The sequence below is a fragment of the Micropterus salmoides genome, unplaced genomic scaffold, assembly GCF_014851395.1.
Source record: "Micropterus salmoides isolate LMB-PRFRI ecotype aquatic unplaced genomic scaffold, ASM1485139v1 Ms_hic_scaffold_7, whole genome shotgun sequence".
Taxonomy (NCBI): Eukaryota; Metazoa; Chordata; class Actinopteri; order Centrarchiformes; family Centrarchidae; genus Micropterus; species Micropterus salmoides.
Window position 1 is genome coordinate 28,854,813 of NW_024044459.1, and position 20,674 is coordinate 28,875,486.

The 20,674-nt window shown below is 39.8% G+C and overlaps 1 protein-coding gene across 1 annotated transcript in view; it reads right to left on the bottom strand.

Moving 5' to 3' along the window:
- Positions 1-20,674, bottom strand: part of LOC119892033 (GDNF family receptor alpha-2-like) — a 49,171-nt gene that overhangs the window by 19,650 nt on the left and 8,847 nt on the right. The window contains exons 3-4 of the mRNA XM_038704105.1: positions 16,083-16,169; positions 5,687-6,065 (exon numbers count right to left, since the gene is read on the bottom strand). Coding sequence (XP_038560033.1) covers positions 5,687-6,065; positions 16,083-16,169 — 466 coding nt within the window. The remainder of the gene's footprint in view (positions 1-5,686; positions 6,066-16,082; positions 16,170-20,674) is intronic.

Below are 20,674 nucleotides of genomic sequence, written 5' to 3' on the forward strand. Positions count from 1 at the left end.
TACATTTGATTAGATTTAGGTTTAAATCTGCACTAATCAGCCAATGTTCTTATATTAACAATGTATCTAATGACTATGTGTAAAGTCTTGTCCACATCGAAGCTGTTTCAGCTGCATTTTTCAGTCATCCATCTCATGTGTCTGTCGGAACAGATACTCTTCTATTTTAATTAATACAGCTGTCTACACAGGCCGTGTAATGTGTTACGTGTCACTTGCACTATGTGCGTGTAACCATACACTGATGCATATTTACATGCATCAAGTCTTGAAGTGTTTTATTTGCATCCTGTGTAGACACTTGAGGACTGAAGCTGCTGCTATTGCTCTACTAAGTTCTAGCGTGAAATGGGTTGTTAGTAGCTGAGTGTCTTTCAGTTCACTGTTTTGGCTTTACAGGCCAACACAGACTGCTTTGTGTCATTCTTACCTCTCTTATCAACAATGTTTTCAGCCACAGCAGGCAGCTGTTTACAGTAAAAAAGCTTAAAGAAACACACATTACTGTAATAATATTACTTTTCCCAGTAACTAGTAGTGTAACTGATTACTATTTCCAAAACAGTAATGTTATTACAGTTAGGCTACTAATCCAAGTAACGCTGCATATCTGAACGCACCATCCTTGACGTGAATGCATGACTGCGCGGCAGGTCAGCGGCACCTTGTTCAAGTCAGCTGTTAGCCAAAAAAATTACCATTATTGTTTCACAGTCTAAGATATAAAGAACATTTTCGTTCGTTGTAAAGTTTGTGTGACCAGAAAAAAGCTTTCAACCGCAATCAGTTCTGCATCTAACTTATTGAAGCATCAGCTAAAGCAGCACAGCAATGTGAAACTTATGGAAAGAAACTCCTGCCGCTACTGCCAGTGATGCTTGCACTCATCTGGAGAGAGTGGCATTAAGTAACGTTTTATGTTTTGTAAAAATACTGAATACTGCACTTAAAATACATGTGCAGGAAAACAGTAGTTCAAAAGTCGGGATTTACTTGCTTTTTTTTTATTTCAGCGTTGTATGCAGCATGTACGTTGTTAAGAAACATTATGTTTTGAAAAAAAAAACAGACTTCTTGCTTGCTGCTGTTATTATGATGTTAGTAAAAAAGTCGGGAGTCAGGAGAGGCTGCTTTGTTTGGGGGGAAGGGAGGGGGGTGGTAGGGGAGGGGGGTGGTAGTGAAAGTAATATGGTAGTAACGAGTAACATAACTAGTTAATTTTATCACCCAGTAATAAGTAAAGTAATATAATTACTTTTTAAAGGAGTAATAAGTAAGTAATAACTTATTACAATTTCTGAGTAACTTGCCCAACACTGTTAACAGCAGACAGGCAAAGTCAGCATAGTGGAGCATTTAACAGCTAAACAGCCAGATATTTCTCTTAAGAGTTAGCCGAGACCAAACCAAAACTGGGAGGAGAGTAAACATTGCACTTAAATTCATTGGGTCACCAGAAACCTGACTCTAAATGAATCCTAAAGTCGCTCTGTGTCTGCTGAAAGTGTAAATTGGGAACTGTTTGCTAAAATGTTCATGTTTGCATTTCAACTTTATATGGTATAAATATATCAACGGTCTTCTGCACAAAATGACAAAAGAACAATTCTCTAATTCGCGTTTAAGATGGAAGAAGGGTTGAGTTTAGGCATGTAGTTGAGATGGTCAGTGCATTATTAACACATACAGATTTTAAGTAGCAGGCTGCCTCTTGTGAATCTATAGCTTGTGCAGATTTGGGATTGAGCATGTAATTTACATCTCTGCTCTCACTAGACCTGTACACAGCAAAGTAGTTAATTTCCTGAGAAATCTCTTTCCACACAGTCAAGTCTTGGCGGCTCATTATAGTTACAGTATATCATAGTCTCTATGTATGTGTGAATGGGAGGTTAGGGAAGGGTTAGTTGGAATGCACTGAGGGTCCTCACAAGAGCCAAAAGTGTATGTGTGTGTGTGAGTGAATGTGAGAGAAACTAATGATAAAAGTGCAACAACATCCTGATTTCTTTTAGCCTCGTATCAGAAGCTACAGAGTAATGCCATCTGGGCCAGTCATTCTCCCTGCACTGTTCTCTCTCAGTGGAGGCTTGAGTTGTCAGATACAACAGAGCAGACTGTTGATTTAGGGCAATATGTGTGTGTGTGTATGTGTGTCAAAGAGAGAGAGAGTGAGAGAGCGAGAGTAGTACCCTGTGAATTTTCTTTAAGCAAAGGCAGCCTGGTACAGTTCATCTCCCAAACTGGGTCAGGTTACCTGTACAATGATCGATTGTCTCTCAGCTCCCCACTTTGATAACCAGTGGCCAAAGAACTCAATCAAAGAGCACTCAGTGAGCTCGGAGACCGGGGGATATTAATCAAAGATAGAAGAATTGCATTGATCCTTCAGACAATCAATACAGTATACAACTCAATGCTCTTTGGATTAGACTTCCTTGGGCTTGTGTTGCGCGAACTGACATGGAACTGAATAGGGAGTTTCTCTGCTTGCATACAGCATGCATGCACACTACACTACCCAAAACAGCACATCCAAATATAGCCTATTGTCACTCTGTGGACTCAGCAGTCCCAAATGAATAGATGTTGGAACAGAGAGGGAAGAAGCTGAGAGGAAGTGAGGGAAATAGAAGAACAGTAACAAACGTAGGAATGTCCATTTTTGTCTGTTGGTGCAGGATTATAGACGGAAATAACGTAAACACGGCAGCAGAAGTACCACCAGGTGTAGGAAATAAGAGCTGCTCCATTTAATACTTGTTCTCTGTCCATCTCCAATCCCTAGATCTCCAGAGTATGTTAACAATTGCATCGCAGAGACCAGGAAGAGAAGGAAATTTTCCAGTGCAATATGCCACCTAAGACCAAGCCAACATTATATATTTGAAATCCTTTCAAATATTTATTATTTTTGTGTTTGATTAAGCTCTGGGCTCCACCTGGAACAATCTGAACAGTCCCCAAAGATAAAATCACAGCCAATCTGGCATCCAATGTGCTCAAGGTAAAACTCAAAAAAGAAAGTATTTCAAGGCATTTTTCATAGTGTAAAGCAAGGCGCTGCTGGTCTTCCAAAATAAATAATAAAATAGGTAAGTATACATTTTTAAATCCATTTTGACTTGCACGTGTTTTGAGCCGTGACCCTTTCTACATCAGAGTGTGTTGCAGTGAGCTGAGCTTGTCTTTGACATGGCCTGCAGAGTCTGCTGCAGAATCCATAGCTATACGCCCAAACCACTGACCTCCAACCTGCTGCAGTAGTTTTACGGCCTGGATCGATTCGGCGACCCTCCCTCCCTCTCCACCTCTCTCTCTGTCTCATTATCTCTCCCTCTGTCTCTTCCTCCTACCATTCCCTCCTCTCTCAATCCGTCCCTTGTGTTAAAATGAAATAGGCTTGGGCTAGCTGTGTATCCCCTGTTTGGAGTCAGACAGGCGTCCCCGGGGGAGACAGCCCTGCCGTTGAATGATCTTCCCCTGCTTTTATCAACACATCTCTGAGAGGGGAGAATGGAGCCAAGGAAAGTTTCCCCTGGTGTTGTATTTGAGTGTGCAGTCACTTCTGTGTTTAAAAAGTTTTGGAAAAGCTCTTTATAGGTGTCTGTATATAATCTGTGGACTTTGTCTCCATTAGCATGACAAATACATTTTAAATGTTTGTTTTTGAGTTGTTTGTCCAACACACTGAAGGTGCAGAACAAATTAAGAACATATTGTGTTGGTTAATGCAATATTTTATGATAAATTATCAGATCAAATAAAATAACAAATCAAGGCTTCCAAGGTCTTATAGGACAGAGCTGTCCTGTGATAATGCCTGCTATCATGTAACAGATAGAGGGCAATGAGAGAGAGAGAGGACACATTAAAAATATCTCACAGGAGGGTGATGATTGTGGATACCTCAAGGCAGGATGAAATCACCAATCAGAGAGCACTGTCAGCCCAGCACTGACCAATGACATCTCAGTTTAATTGAATCGTAGTGACATTCTCTTGCATGGCAGCACTTATTCACTGCACGCACCCAGATTATTAGAGTCATGTTCAAGCTGAAAGTGGTTGTGTGTGAGCATGTGGGTTTGTGTGAGTGTGACTGCTAAATGGTTGTTGGTGCAGGCCAGTGTGTGTGTGTCTGTACTGTATGAGTGTGTGCACTCTCATCAAGCTGTTGACCTCAGTGGGGCATTACGTGGCCACAGATAATGAGCTTTAACGTTCTATTTCATCTTTCTCAATACGAAGGTGCACAGCAGACACCCGGGGGCCTAAAGGTCAAAAAAGCAACTCAGCCTGAAAACAGATTACACAATGCAGGCAAGCAGGTAATTATTAAGACAATCATAAATCGGAGTGGAGGCAATAGAGTTTCCCTACTTTAGCATCATTGTAGTTGGATTTAGTGTTGGTGGAGAGCAATTGAGGTTTGCCATCAAAGCTCAGCCTCGAAGGCTGCTAACCTTTATGGAAACAGGATAAATGTGATGCAACATAGATAAACATCTCACAAGGAATTGCTATTTATGGCTAGCAAAACTCATTTCAATTTCATGTGACTGTGGATTATTATTAGTTATTATTTATATTGTACAACATGTTGTTTATTTTAATGCAAAGAAATCTGTTTATACTGTTTCAAATGGCTTCAAGCACTTTTATGTAATGTATTGGTTGTTGTGTCCTAAACAAATTCCAAACTTTTAAATAGTCAAACATGCTTTTCTGAAGAAGCGGCAGTTCTTTTTTTAGGCAGTTACTGCAAGTATCCAACCAGGGAAGGTGCTTTAATATTCCATGACTACTGGGGTTGGACTGCTACTTGCAGTATTAAACCCACAAACTCTGTCAAGAGCCATCACTGATTGTCTCCCTGTCTGATAATTCTTACATCATGAGTATTATTTTTAGCCCTGAGCTTTCAAGGGTCTAACACTTGGTCAAACTCCATTAGGCTCATAAATGAGCTTTTAAATGCTTAGAATTATTCAAAAGTACCACATTTTTTATGCTGTTAGACTAATGAATGTAGAGAATATCTCCTTCAGCCAGCTGGATGTATAGCCTATAGATTGCCAGGCATAGTACATGGTTCTGGGCGGTGTAAAAAGGTCTTGACAGCTGATTTGGCTGATAGTACAACTGCTGTGTTTCACCTGCTCCCAGCAGCACTAACACAAGGAAACATGTCACGGCTGGGTAGGTGTGAATTGAATCCGGTCACTTGAATCCAATCGAGGCCCCATGCAGCCAACGTGATCCACTAATGTTTTGTTCAGCTTAATTGAGCGTTGTCCCTTCAACTTAGCCTCACATCTTCATCCTGCGTCTAATAGCCACAGCTTCCCTAAAAGTCTAATTACTTCACTGGCAAAGTTACAACAGACAAATATAGAACTTTTGGATGCCATGGGAGGAAACAGGAACTCTTTCTAACTCTCGCACGGATTCAATTTTCTTTTTTCTCATTTTCCATGAATACAAAAAGATGATAATGAATCTTCAGATTTGTTTGGCAGGAGCTCGTCTCATACACACAACACTAAAATCTGTACTCTAAGAACACACACACACACAGACATGCATGCACATAAAACAAATGTAAGCCCTGCCACCCCTCGCAGGATACTCTTCCTTTTCTCTTTACATCCCAAATGCCACCCACCATTTTTCTTTCTTTTACCTGCAGAGTGGGTCCTGGCGGCAGACCCTCCGTAGCTCCAAACAGTTGGGTTTCTCCTTATCTTTATAGGAGCAATCTGGCACGATTGTCTGTCTGCGTCGTTCTGCACAACCTTCGGTCTGGCATGGGCAGAAGAGCAGCCGGTGGCTGAACTCTGGGGGCACACGGTCCAGGAACAATCTCAGTGCTTTGTGGCAGCGCTTCTTGCTGCAGGTTTCACCCTTGTTGGGGTCCTCCTTGCTGCAGGTAGCAATGTAGGCGGAGCGTTGCCTCTTGCAGCTGCCATTGAGGTTGCAGGCTTTGGCCGCATCAAGACAGGGGTTGCAGTTTTTCTCAGCATCAAGACAGTGGAAACCTTTTGGGGCCACTGTGAGCATCCCTGACAGTGGATACAAAGAAGAATGAGAACTCAGTGACTTTACTCAACCTAAAGGGTAGAGAGTCCTATGTTTAAGTCTCACAATTAATTGAAAACACTGATGGAAGACATAGCAGATGCACTTGAAAAAAGACCTTTGTATTACAGTCTTATTACATATATTTCTAAAGACGGATGATTAGTTAGAATTTAAAATGCTAGATTTTTTGTGATTGTTCGTAATTAAGCAAACAACCTGGATCAAATAAAATCACAGCAGATGTATATAAAAAACATACATCTGCTCATGTATTCCATTGATCATCTGACTCAACATCATCAATCTGAAATAGGTTACAGTGGGCTCAGCTGCCATACGAGTTCAACAAATAAAACAATAATCCTCACATCTCCACCCGTCGGGGAGTTCATTGCAAATGTTAGACTTGAACGCTGAAGGAGACTCTTCAATATCATCTATGCTTCTCTGTTTCTCCAACCAACAGTAAGCCACTGGAGGGATGCCTGCAGCTACCCTACATCCACTCTGACTGAATTATTTATTCAGTCTGTTTCAGACCTTGAGTGAAATATGAATGAATTGAGCTATGATTCCAAATTGGATGTTAATAAATGATTCATTTTCAGGTAATACTACGATGCGATCATCATAATATTTGTTCATTATCGGGTTGCTGTAGCAAGTTACTTCAATTTGATACAAATGATTCTGATATTTTTGTTATATTACTTATTAAGTTAACAATTTACGATATACTATAAACTATTAAAATAGTTAAATGCAAACAGAAGTCTTTGGGAAAATATTGACAAGAAAGCTCATTAATTTGAGTACTGGTCAGTGGAAAACAAAACTACACAAAACAAGTGAAGGTCAAGGAATTGTCAAAGACCCCATGATGTAATACACCCTGTACTGTATGACCCACTTATTATATGGTGCAAGAATAAGCTCCCTTCTGTTTTTTCAGTGTAATCAAAAGGTGAAATATTGCAATTAGCCCTCAGGCTGCACATCGGATTTGTGGAAAACAGATTATGCCATTAGATGTGTCTGTGTGTTGTGAGATACTGCGTATACCACAATGGCAGTACAAAAACATACCTTTTCCTGAGATATACTGGTAATAAAGCAGGATCATGTTCACTTGTGGCATCCCTCTCTTGTATTCAGGCTATATTAGAAAAGTTAACCTCCCTCCCCTGTAGATAATGATATTTCAGAGGTCGTAGCGGCATGGTGACACCCAGAGAGATTCATCTCTTATTCAACAGAACCAATCTCACTCTGTGTCTATCAGACAGCCAGGAGCAGAAAGTCCATTTATTTTAGAGGGGTGTGCTAGAGATTCTGTATTGTTTCCAAGTGGTGCATCACACGTTATCAATCCTAGAAATGGCAATACATAGAACAAATCACACGGGGGAGGGGGGTGGCAAACCCCCAAAATTAATGATTTCAGATCATGTCAGATAAAACAAAACTCACTGCCACTGAAGAATAGCCGTGGTAAAATACCAGGAGTTTGTCACAGAAAGAAGAAGGCACACTCACCGTTAACCAGAGCTTTCATTTAGATATATCAAGGTTAAATGTTGCAGGTGCTCTGATAAACAGGCAGGGTGTTAAGAGACATGCCCTAAATTCAACAGATGTAAGTGTTCAAAACAGTGCTGTCTTTTTTCATTGTTTGTTACAGGCCACCAGGGAGAACCTTTCTTTCTTCAAATAATAAGAGTATTCACTTTTATGACTGTTATTAAAATAAGACATCATCGTATCATCAAATGAAACTTGTTTATCCTTGCACTCTCTGAGGGGAGAGGATAAACACTCCACAACAGATGTCTGGCAGTATAACAAACTCAGTCTTGTTGGTGTACGTGACTAAAAAGGCAGACAGAATTGTGTTGAGATAATTTACTTAATGCAACTATAACATCAAACCTGACAGGCAGGAAAAGACAATTAGCTGACCTTGTCAAGTAGGAGCAGCTTGGTTGATCTGTGATTATAATGAGAATCGAAAAGAGAGCTGATTTTGGCACCGGGCATGAAGAGGCCGAGTCAGGACCAAAGTTTTACTAAAGTGGGCCAAGCTTGGCAGAAGCGGGCCTGAAGGGGGGCTGTATGGTTCAGCTGGAGGAGAGGTTAGCAGGGCGGCTGTCCAGTGGTTCAGGCTGCATTACATTGATGGATTGCAGCTCCTAAATCTCCCCTGGCCATCTGCAGGCTCTAATGTGGGCCACTGGGGGGTCCAGGATGAAAAGGGAATAGGAGAAGGATGAGCTCCTAAGATTTATCTGACCAAGCAGGGCTGAAGCCGCTTTTTGAGGCTGCAGCGATGGACGGGTTTTTACTACCTCTGATTGGGGAGCTGAGATTGAATTTGGTGCTCAACCCAAAAAGATGTCCTGGGGCAAACATAAGACACAAAGCCCACTTGATGACTTTGACGTGCTTACACACAAACAGGATGATAGCAAGAGCAGGAGGAGAAGAGGATGGAAGCAAAGAAGTGGTGCAGTATTGTGTTATAGAGAGTTATAATTGATTTTCCAAGTGCATTACAATGAAGGTTGTCAGCAGACATATTCTGCTATAATGTGAGGAGAAAGGGGTTGATAAGCTAATGATAGGAGATGTAGAAAAATGGAAAACGCTTTAAGAGGGGAGAAGAGGGTTGAGCTGTTGATTACAGCAGATAGAAAGATGACATGAGAGGACACTGACTAACAGATTGGACAGCCACTTACAGAGACATACTGGAGAGCTTTCAATTAATCCAGCCTAATTCAGGAAAGATGAACGACTCTTGCTCAGAATAATTAACCCAGCCCATCAGTAGTGCAATCAACAGCTCTCAGCATCACAATAGTTTACACATATCTATTAACGCACCTTGCTGACTGTTGTACAATACATTAATGAGGAAGCGAGGCACTGACTAAATGAATGAACAGATAGACAGGCGGGTGGGTGCATTGATTGATTAATGAATGTAATAAACACAGAGCAATCAGTGTCACTGAGTGCAGGAAAAAAAGTAATGTTTTTCCCATCATAGTTTGGCATTGTTGGTCGCAGAATAAACTAATATGTAATGTGTGCAGAGATGTTTTAGGTCTGCATTTTAGCACAATGTGCCGTATTAAATTATTATTATTATTTGAGGAATACAAAACATTAATTGACAAAAAGAGTTTCAAATTGTAGCACAACTGCCTCATATGTCTCATAATATTTAGTTGCTGTCAACAACAGTTAAACAACTGTAAATAGGCTTTTAATAGGGCTTTCTACTGTATGTGCATCATAAATTAGACGCCACTAATGGCAATGTAGTGGAGAAAGAAAGAAAGAAAGAAAAGCGTTAAAATGTGAGATAGGAGACACCTACAGGGAGATAAACAAGGAGAAACAGAAAATTACCTAAGACCTGTGTTCCAGTGAAAGGAAAAACAGAGGGATAACAAAGAGAGAGGTGAGGGAGGTGGACAGAGCATGTATGAATAAGAAGAAGTGGATAAAACGTTCACGTACACTGTATCTGGATTTTGATGCTTATTTTCCCAAAGAGTAAGGGATCTTCCTTCCCCGGTAATTGCTCTCCGTCAGCCTAATTTGAATTCTGCATTTCATATATCATCCCATACTCAAGGGACACTGCGCTGCAGAGGGGAGTTCAGCCCAGGTTAGGAAGAGGCTCTTCGCTCCGGGTATGTTCTCAGTAATTAGGAAAGGTGCCAAAGTTTGGATTTAATACAGCCCTGGGTGAGCATGCGAGAGCTTGTTAGGGAAGTCTTTAGTTCAGACCCCGAGGAGCATGTCAAGCATTTCCGTGTCAAAGGGCTCATCAGTCATTATCTCTGTACTCTGTGTCGCAGAGGGGTTTCCAGAGGGGAGGAAGAGGGCACTCTAGATCTACAACATCATCTCCCTAAGCCTTACTGAGCAAGTATAGACGTCATCAGAGGAAGGCCAGCGGAGTTGAAACTGAATTCTAACTCTAAGTATGAAATTATTGCTGCAAAATGAACCAGTTCAGAGAGAGCGAGGGGAGATGGAAATGACAAGAACAGACTAAATATTTGTATGTGAGAATTAATGTGTGCGGAGGTGGGAAAGTGGTGTCCAAAGGAATTTTAAATCATTGTAAACACACTTTTAAATACTTGAGCTGTTTATGAGCCTTTTCCATCAAGTTGAGCTTCCTCAACTTCCTCAGTGAATTTCAAAGTTAGAACATCCTCAGTAGTCCCTGTCAGGTTTAATATGCATGCTGTTAAGCTCCTTGCCAACTGTCATTGGCAATAACACATAATGTATTAAAATAATCTAATAAGATTTGTGTGCCAGGTGAACCTTCAGAATACTGTATCAATGATCTGCTTCCTTGTTCATGACCACCATGCAAGTAGGGAATATAAACTAAAAGTACTAACAACAAACATGTTCGGTGGATTATTCAATGGTAATTAAATTAATAAACTTGTTAGAAAAATGCTGACTATTACAAAGGGTCTCTGATAACTGAGCTTCAAACAACAACTCATTACTGACCCACAGAGAGACAGGCTAAGGGTAAACTGATTAGAAAATTCACACTGAATAATTACGCAAACAAAGTAATATAAATGCATGCAGGCACAATCACACCAATCTTACACAAACAAACACATGCAAAGATACAGTCAGATCCCTAATAACCTAAACCCCCTACCGCACGCATGCAAAAAAGAGATCTTAGTGTTTGCCTAAGTAATAGTAATTGTTATGAGGACAATGTGAAAATGTCAAACATTTCAGCAGCATGCTGAGCACGGCTGTTGCCCTGGTCCTTTCCCCCAGCTGTAGAAACAGCTTTCTGGATTTAATTGGATGGTGGGCACATTGAGCTGAGAGGTGAGAGGCTTAGTGCTGAGAGTTAGAAGGTCTAACTAAGGGATGTTAAACTTAATTCCTAGAGGGACCCCTGAATGCAGGATTCTACGCTGCCCTCTGCTCCTAATAAGTTAATTAGCACAGCGCTGGGTCAAGAGAACAGAATACATTTCACATGGAGCATATTAACAGTTACAGTTTTTTGCATGCTGTACGTAATATGGTCTTTGATAAGAGTCCGGGTGCATTGTGGAAGAAGGTTTCTCTCCCACATTCTTCCTACATGATGTCTTATTGATTTGAATCTTGAGTATATTGACTCGTACGGCAACTCTGCCATGAAACCAAAAAAGCAATGGTTATGCATAGTAACTCTAGAGGGGTTCTGCCTGCAAGAATAAAATGTAAAACATTTTCTTTTTCCACTTTGCTGCACTTTTATTTTCCATAATAGGAAACTCAATATCTTAAAGACATCAGCTTGTACTCTGGGAAATTGTGAGGAGTATTTGTCCCTGTTTTCTGATATTTTATAGACCAGACAATCAATTAATCAAGAAACTAAGTTGCAGCCCTACTCCTCATCATCAGGTATCTGCATGCATCAAACAAACTACAGTAATAGGATCACATCAGGCACCACTGTTGATTCATTTTAATCGCCCCAACACGTAACTTGGTCAGGCGATTGGCAGGTTGGGGGTTGTAAACAATGCAAATGTGCTTTTCTGTAGCATCTCCATGCTTCATCTTTTTGTTTGAATTAAGCCAGATTCCCACTGGTGTTCAATCCAATTTGATTAGAACTGGGAAAATATGCATTTATATTATTTATTGCGCTCAATTCTTACAGCAACTAAAGAGGTTTGGGGTTGATTATAATAGATTTCCTGTGGGAAAGACTCACTCAGCACTCCATATCATTTGGTGATGAAAATATTTCCAGTGACACAAGATGTGACACAATGTTTCTTTCTTATTGCAAGGCTAAATGCACCCCTTAGCTTTCCACTAAAGACAGTACTGTTCATGTCCCACAATGTCAAGTAGGAGATGTCAAGAGATAAGGACAACTAACTTTCATTCTTGACTTTGGTGTTTTAACAACATGTAGGAGTAAGCTAACGTAAATGTTTGTGTCTCTCCTTTAACAAGATGACTGCTGTAACTGGAAAGAAAATATGACCGGCTGATTCATGCACTGGATTGGAGCTGCTGAAAACTTAAACACAAAGTTCATAAGTTCATATGGTGGTAAAAGACTCCGGGTCGCATTAAGGTAAGAAAGTGTGTTAAGCTGCTTTTGTATGAAAACAATTGTATGAAACAATACTTTTGTTTCACATCCTGGGTCTCTGACTTGCACTGGGGTTTGTCTGCATTTGTACATACATCCTTTAACTTGCAATATTCCTTGTTTCTGTCGTTGGAATGGTTTTCATTGTGACAATTCAATTACAGCACAGAATCTAATAATAAGGGCCAAAGTTGTCTAATCTCTTTCTCAGTCTCAGGCGGCTGTAAGGAATATTTTGTGGTATTATTGAAACTTTTCATTTCTGCTGTATTAAAGATTCCATGTACTGCTGTCTGTGCTGTTGTGGAGCAGAGGTGTCATTGGCATGAACTCGTTCTCTCTCTGTGTTTCTCTATGTCTCACTCTCTTTGTTTCTGATATAAGTAACAGGTGTGTTCATAGTTATAAAAAAATCTTCATAGTGACATGGTGCATTGTGTTTTCAGGATGTTGCTGGGATCAGAATGTGATTATTGCAGCTTTTAGTTTTAACAAGGGTGACTTGCTAAAAAAGCCCTGCCTTGATTAAAGGTATAACTTCTCTGCATTAAAATGTCTAAAAATGACTACACCTATGTTATGTATTTTCTTTAGTTGTGTACTTACAAGGTCCCAAATGTTTTTAAATATTTTCAAACCCAAGCAAATCCATCATTGTAATTATGGTAATGGTGTGTTTCATTTAGTCCGAAGTCATAGTGTTTAGCCACACTTTTATGAGAAAGAGAAGACAATGAGAGAAACAAGAAAATGTTAACAGCAGAGTCCGGTGTCTGCCGAACACCGTCTAAGAAACACTGATTTTTAAAGTGAAACTGCTTTATTCAGTGTTTTTACCAGTTTTATCCATCTGATCTGTTTGCTATGGACTTCCTGAACGATCCCATAGTGACAGGAAATTACATACTGTGGCTTTAATAGAACTATAGGTTTACCATCATCGAATTTTAGATCCACCAATTACACTGAAGTTGTCAACAGAACTCTACCAAAGGAGAACACCATTGTTTAAATAGCATTCCCAGGGGTCACTTGCACTTGCAGTCAGCTGTCAATATTGTCCTATTTACATGTTTGATACCCTATATAACCTCTGCTCTATGTCCATCTATCATCTCCATCATCAGATAATCCTCTGCCCTGACACTGACAGCAGGGCATAGCAGAAGTGTCACAGGTCACATGAGTGAACAACTGCTTAAGCAGAATGTAGAAAAGCGGGCAGGTGTGCAGCATCACACCTCATGACAGTGGGCCAGCATGTGGCAGAATCTATCTGATACTGCACTGGAGAGCAAGTTTCTTCTGGCTGACAGTGAAGACTAACTGTGCCAGGTGTCTAGTGCTGTGTCAACTGTGGAGTAGTCCCTACATGAACCTGCAGCCCACATAGGGCTTCTAGACAACATTTCTTGCCTAGAAAGCAGAGAACCATGACTTTTTTCAGCATTTGATAAAATGCATTTTTCATGCAACCTGGTGACCTCGCTGACTTCTTAACCCAGCTACTTCCAGTAGCTAGCAAACTCTCAGCATGGCACACAGAGGAAGAAGAACAGGGTTCGAGAGACCACACTGCACCTCACCTCCACAGCAAAGGGATCAGTGGAAAAAGGCCCACTGATGTCAACGAGTATGCTCTAGTGATGAAACTTTTGCTGAGCAGTGACGCAATGAAACACTGCTGATGCAGGTGCACAGTTCCAGCCAAGCCAGGTCAGGATGAGCAGAATTCACTGCTGTATTTCTAATAAAGCCATCTTATAGCCATATTATTGCCACTGAACGGCAGCCACCACCCCTACTTAAGAGACAGACCCCACAGGGTTATATGTGCTCATTGCATGCAAATTTTCAGTTTGAAGATCTTCAAAAATGAGTGGCTTAGACTACACAGTCCCATTAGAATGAGAAGCCCTTGTGAAATAGTTTTCCAGGTATCAATGCAAAAACTGAACCCCCATATGTTCTGTTTAGTTTTAACTTCAGAGTGTGAGTGCCTACAGTAGTATATAATTATTTTACATTTCTATCACAACTTCTGTCCCTTATCTTCCTCCCAGACAAAAACTTTTGAAATAGCAGAGATTATTTTTCAATTTCCTACCTTTCCTCACGGAGAGTATACATTCCCCCGTCTTCATCAACCAACCAGATATCATATATTCCCTGGGTCTCTACACTGTTTAACATTTTTAGAAGTGATTATGAATACTTTTGTGTGGTTTAATAATCAAAGTGAGAAGTATTTCCATAAAACAAGTGTGTAATTACTTATCTTTTAGCCTTCGGTTTTCTCTCAGCGCCACAATCAATTACTCTTTCCTCCAAAATGATAAATAATGAGGAAAGCTTGTGGCTAAACAGATTTCAGAGAGTAAATCCAATATTTTTCCTTGGAGAGAATAGAGGAAACAGCTGAAGCAAAATGGATACAGTAATAAGTCCCCTGTTGTATCATAATATGTGTAAGGTACACTGCATTGTGCTCTTTGTTGTACTGGGGCACTTTTACTTGTACACAAGTGTCTGTACTCTTTGATTATTTACTTGGTTGATTGTCAGGACATCTCAAAACTACTAAACAATGACATTTTGGAAATTTTTGGTCATATGCCAAGGCAGAACTGTAGCTATATTTAAATGAGGGTGCACATGCTGTATCTACTCTGAATGATTTCGCAATAATTGATTGATGGCATTTCACCAAAATGTGGAGCTACAGCAACAGGAAAAGCTGAAATCACCATTACTCAGTGTCCATGAGTGTTACTTACTTGAAAGTTTATCTTTGTACAAAGCCCTAATAAAACTAATCACAAATCAGTATGATTGTTTGTGACTACACATTTTTAGGATGAATCTCAAATTGAGACACAACTTATAAACATTTACTGTCATTAAATGAGACATTTTCAGGATTCTTGGCAGAAGTAATGGAAGCTGTTTCTGAATGCTTTCTAGATGAATATGCACTTAAATCTGGGAAGGCAGTTTGCCATCATCTCTCAAAAACCCAAAGTAATCAAAGGCTGCAGAATTTCATATTTATTCTAGTACTCTCTGTTCTTTCAATATATCAAACAAGCACATTTCCAAAAACAAGTGATACACTGCTGATTTCAAACTACGGGGATTATGCAAAAAGCATGTCTTTCTTGTACCCCCCAGTTATAAAACAAAACAAGATACATCAGCCAAAAGAAAAGTAAAATGTGCTGTCTTCAGTGTTTGTAGATTGCTTTTGGCAAAAAAGACACACAAAAAAATAAAGACAATATCCTCCGGAAATTTCTTTCAGAACTGGATAAAGAAAACAATCGAATTTTCATGTGACTATAGCCTGTAGCTCTGGCAGTGGACAGACGTCGCCCCTGTGTCACACCTATTGTTCAACTCACTTCTCTGCACTGCATTAGCTATTGTAGTTGTGTCTTATAATGAGATCTACATTGATTAGTGATACCATAGCAGTAATAACCAGTACATTAAATAGCAGGCTCCCCTGGTGAGTGCTAGGTTGTTTTATTAGTAAACAAAAGAGGAAATCAAACTGAAACCAAATCAATACCTTGGAAAATGTGGGGTAGTACACTGAGAATATGCATATGTCACAATACAGATCAGACGATAAGCACCCAGTTTATTCAAAGGACAAGGACTGTTGACTGGTGCACTGCAATCAAGGAAAGATCAACGCAGGCTCAGGCGCCATTGCAATGTTATCCATCCCGATGGAACCTCTGACTCACCCTCTCTCGAATAAATATTTACATCATATTTCTAGTCATATGATAAACCATCAAGTTTTCAGTTAAGATCAAATCTATAATACCTGAAGAGATGGAGGCCAAACGGAAAGCATCAGGGTGTCGGTTTGGTGCTACCGGTTCATATGGGGAAGAGTCATCCATGTCTCCACCTGCAACAACAGTAAGGATGACAAAGAATTATTATCACTCAAGTGACCTGCTCTGCACTTTACCCTCACAGCAGAATCATAACAAAAACAGGCCTGCTCTATCAATAATCTTAAGGAAGCATTCGTAGGAATGTATTTCAGCTCCACTAACCTGAAAGACAAACAAAAACAGAAAGGAAATTCAGTTCACGATTCCTTTTTTGGCTCTATTTAAAACACACATCTAGTGGAAACAATTTAATAAGTAAGCCTTTATCTTTCGTTTGATGGATCGACTGAATGCATGTTTTGGATTGAATATAAAATTATACTCTAATGATGTCATTTCACCGTATTAGATTGGCTGACCCACAACATACTCGATCAGTTCTTTTTTTTCAACAGGATGCTCATAATGGTCAAATAGTTTCCTTTTGGAGAGAGTATTTGTTCATGCTGTAGTTTGATTTGGGGGAGCAGCAGAAGGACTAAAGCATGAGTAATAGATCTTCCCCGCTAACAATGTGTTGCCAGAGCTGTTTTGTAAAAAAGGGGGAAAAAAGAGAATGTTTTTTAATCAAATTAGCACTCAACTGACTGAGTCTCTCCCATGTGCCTGCTCCTCTGTAGGCCCTAATCCTGCATTTAAAATTCATAGCCATTCGGTGTGATTGAGACAAACCCTCCAGTGTGTAATAGCTTTGCATTCTGATCCCAACAGAAACACAGTGAGGGTGTTGTGAGGAAGGCTTGGAGGCCTGCTGCTACAAATGAGAAAATCTGAGACCTGTTGGTATAAGACTGCACTGCCTAGACAACCAATCTGTAGATCCAATCAATACATATAGAACATTTTGTTTATCAACATCCTCCTTTGATACTTTCAAAAAAGATGATGCAAGCTGATAAAATGTTGTCTTGTAGCTGTGTGAATGTGTGTGCCTGTGCATACCAGTGTTATTCTTGTCTCCTGTGCACATGTTTAATTATCAAATTAGAGAAATAAAAGCCACGATAACATCAGCTATGTGTTGATACTTCACTAAAAGTAGAATGCCTGTTGCACAATTTGTCCATTACTAACTAACCAAAAGCACAGGAAGATGTTTACATGTACACTGGCACACAGTAAAAAGGAATGACTAAACATAGAAAATTAAGGGAACCGGGAATTACTAAAGGGAATTTTCGATCATAATTTGTCCACAGAGTAATGAAAACCAACTTAAGAATTGCTTTATGTCTAGTTCTACATCTCCCCCTTCCATCAATATTGACAGTCATGACAAGAAGGTGCAGCTCAGCTGGCCATTCTCAGAGCACATATAGCTATTGACATCTGGCACAGTTGAGGATTGTATGTGTGTTTGAGAAAGAGAATAAGAGCAGAGGAGAATCAGTCCGGAGACACAAAGGAAAGAAAAGAAAAGACAGACAAAGACAGAGCAAAGTGGAGAACGAGAGAAGAGCTAACACAAAGAGGGTGACAGAGAGACTCACTGTTTGTCTTTTTTGTATTGAACGCCATGCATGCACATTAATTCATTGTCGTTGAATTTAGTGTATTTCCCCCTTTATTTTTTTACAGATGCCTTTGCGTCACCCATATCTTTTTTCATGTTAGTCTTGACATTTCTGTCAAGAAAAAGGGACCTGAGTGGCTGCCAGCCGCAATCTCCCAGTATGTCTAATTACAACTATTACCTTCTAAAGCTATAGTACTTTAGAAGCCTTTCAAGAATTCAAGACTACCACTTATTCGGCAAACAACTACCTTGACCCTCCTTTCATGTCTTTTTTCGGCAGAACACACAGTCAATGTGTATTTCAAAAAAAAAAACAGGCAAATATTCCACAGGAAAGTGTAATGCTTCTTCCAGTGCACCAAGAACACTTTGTACTGCAGAGTGCAACATGGACTAAAGGATGCTCTATCTTTTGCCAAAAGCAAAACATCTTGTTATGAGGTTGCTTACCATTTTGTTCAGGCAGCTTCTTACAGAGTAGCAAAGCTTCGCTGCACAATCAGCTGGGAATCAGTGTTAAGGCACATTAAATTTCATAAGTAGGACTGTACAGTGGTTATTCTATAAAACAATAAAGTCAAACCGTACAAGCAGCTGTAGTTAATGAATTTTAAAAGCTTATTTACATGAATGTTACAAGCCGTGTTGAATCATATAATTGTAAAACACACCATAATCACACACACCCTTAGGATGTGAAAAACCCCACAGCAGGATGCCTTGTTGTATTTAAAAAAAAACTGCTCTTTGACAGTCACCCTGGACCCAATTATGCATTCATAATAGAAAATTCTTCCCAGCTGTTTAGCGATAAGATGTTTTTAGCCACAGGGTAACAACTTATCGCTGTAATTAAGCCTCCGTTTGACTTCATTTGCTCTGATAGTATGGAGCATGACCGGCACAGCTCAGACAGACAACCAGGCCTTTCCCTAGTTACTGTTTGGCATGAGAGGAATACTGCTTTTAAGTGGATTCACAGTCCTCTCCTTTGCCATAAGGGGTTTTATGAAGCCGTTAGGGGCCATCACTCATCCTTTTCATATGCATTATCAATGAAACTAAACTCCTGAGGTGATGGAAACTGTCCCATGGATTTTTTTGTGGCAAACAGTTTATGGCTGGAAGCAAAGTCAATTTTAATTTCACCTTGTTTTGTTTTTAAAAGGTGTCCTTTACTTGTGATCCTGTTTAATATTGATTTTATATTAAATATCTATATTGTTCCCTATTTTTGCTACAGGCAATATTGGAAATAGACCAAATGCCCCTGTTACATATAACATATTACTTCTTATTTAAATAATAACAATATATTGCAACATTACTTCTGTTCTTATATTAATCACTTGCAAAAGAAAGAAAGCTTAGCACAGCCTGAGCAGCCTGAAGCACAGCCGGAGGTCCTCTGCAGAGCCCCGCTGGTTTTTGCACGAACTCGGGTGGTAACAAAAGGTGACCGAGCCTTTGCTGTCAGAGCCCACAAAGTTTGCAAATGAGCTGTCTGTGGCGATAAGGCTAGCCAGAACACTTTCCTCTCTAAACCACTTCTCAAAGCACACTTGTATTTGATTGAAATGTATCAAAGGAAACACTGGAAAATGGGAATTCACATTTTTATTACATTAGGATAAATGCATTAATCTTTCCTCTCAACTTCCTCCCATAATGTGCTCATTTCAACAACAAAAAGATAAAGTAAAGTGATACCACAAATGCATCTTTCTTTGAATTTCTTAACAGAACACAAGTTGAAGCATAAATTCAGTTAGCGGCTCAGCTTTTGAAGTGATATTGACATTTTAAACTCAATTTCAAACCATACAAATAGAATATTGGATTAGCCAGAATAATATTTCAAGTCACAATTCCAATCCAGCATGGCGTGGTGGGCAAACACAGCTGTGAAAATGAATACTGAAATCTTCAACCCTCCCTTTGGCTATGCGATTGTAATGTTAATGTGAATAGTTACACATTCGCTTACCTAAATCAGCATTTTAATACCTGGTGTCAGGTACTAAATGGTGAATATGGTGTAAATCCTGCAAAACTTAGTAAAAAAGGCTATCATCTTTACAGCACAGCAGAATATTGGGGAGAACATTAAAAAACAGGAAGCAGCAGTGCCTCCCAATATATTAGCCTCTTTTCACCATTTTACATTACATTTTATATCAACATGAATGCGTGGGAAAAATCCATCATTTTGCATGTTACAAATTAACAACAGCATAAATAGCTCATATTGAGCAACTTAAATATTTACTGTAAACATGATTGGTGTTGCTACATTGGTAAATGAGGGATGTTTAATCTAACTGTATAAAATGTGCCCGACTCAGTTGTGCTATGAATTTCTCAATATGGAAGAATGAAATCTTGGCTGACTTATTTCAACAAGCAGCTATTTCAATTAATGATGCACACAGTGACAGTGAGAAAGAAAGAGAGAGAGGGAGATAGTGTGAGAGAGAGAGAGAGAAAAGTAACCATGCTGTGATGACAGCTGCAGGGCCTGGTAGTTGACTTCTGCGATGCACATTCATTCAGCACCACTGTGAACCTTTCTGCCCAGACTGGTTCTTAATGCCCACATCATGACAGTATTCACTGAGCAGAATGGCCTGTCACTCACTGTCCCGACTGATAGAAAGCCTGAGAAGTCACTGCTATAAAAGGCTAATCTAAACCCCGCTACCTGGCCCTCATTTCAGCTGCACTGTCACACTCTATACCAGCTTCATAGTGAATGGGAGTCATTTCGGGCAGTTCACCTTACAGTATAGAAAATCATTAGACAGATTTATGAGGACAAACAGGGCCTGTTTTGTCATCATATTTCACTGATCCTTTTCACATTTTGGGATGAAAGATGAAAGGGGAGAAGGAGGAGTGAAAAGGACAAGAAGGGGAAAGCTCTGAAAGTCCTTATTGATCACATCCAGAGGCTATCGACAGGTCCCTTCCTCTGATGATGAAGTAGCCACCTAGCAAGTG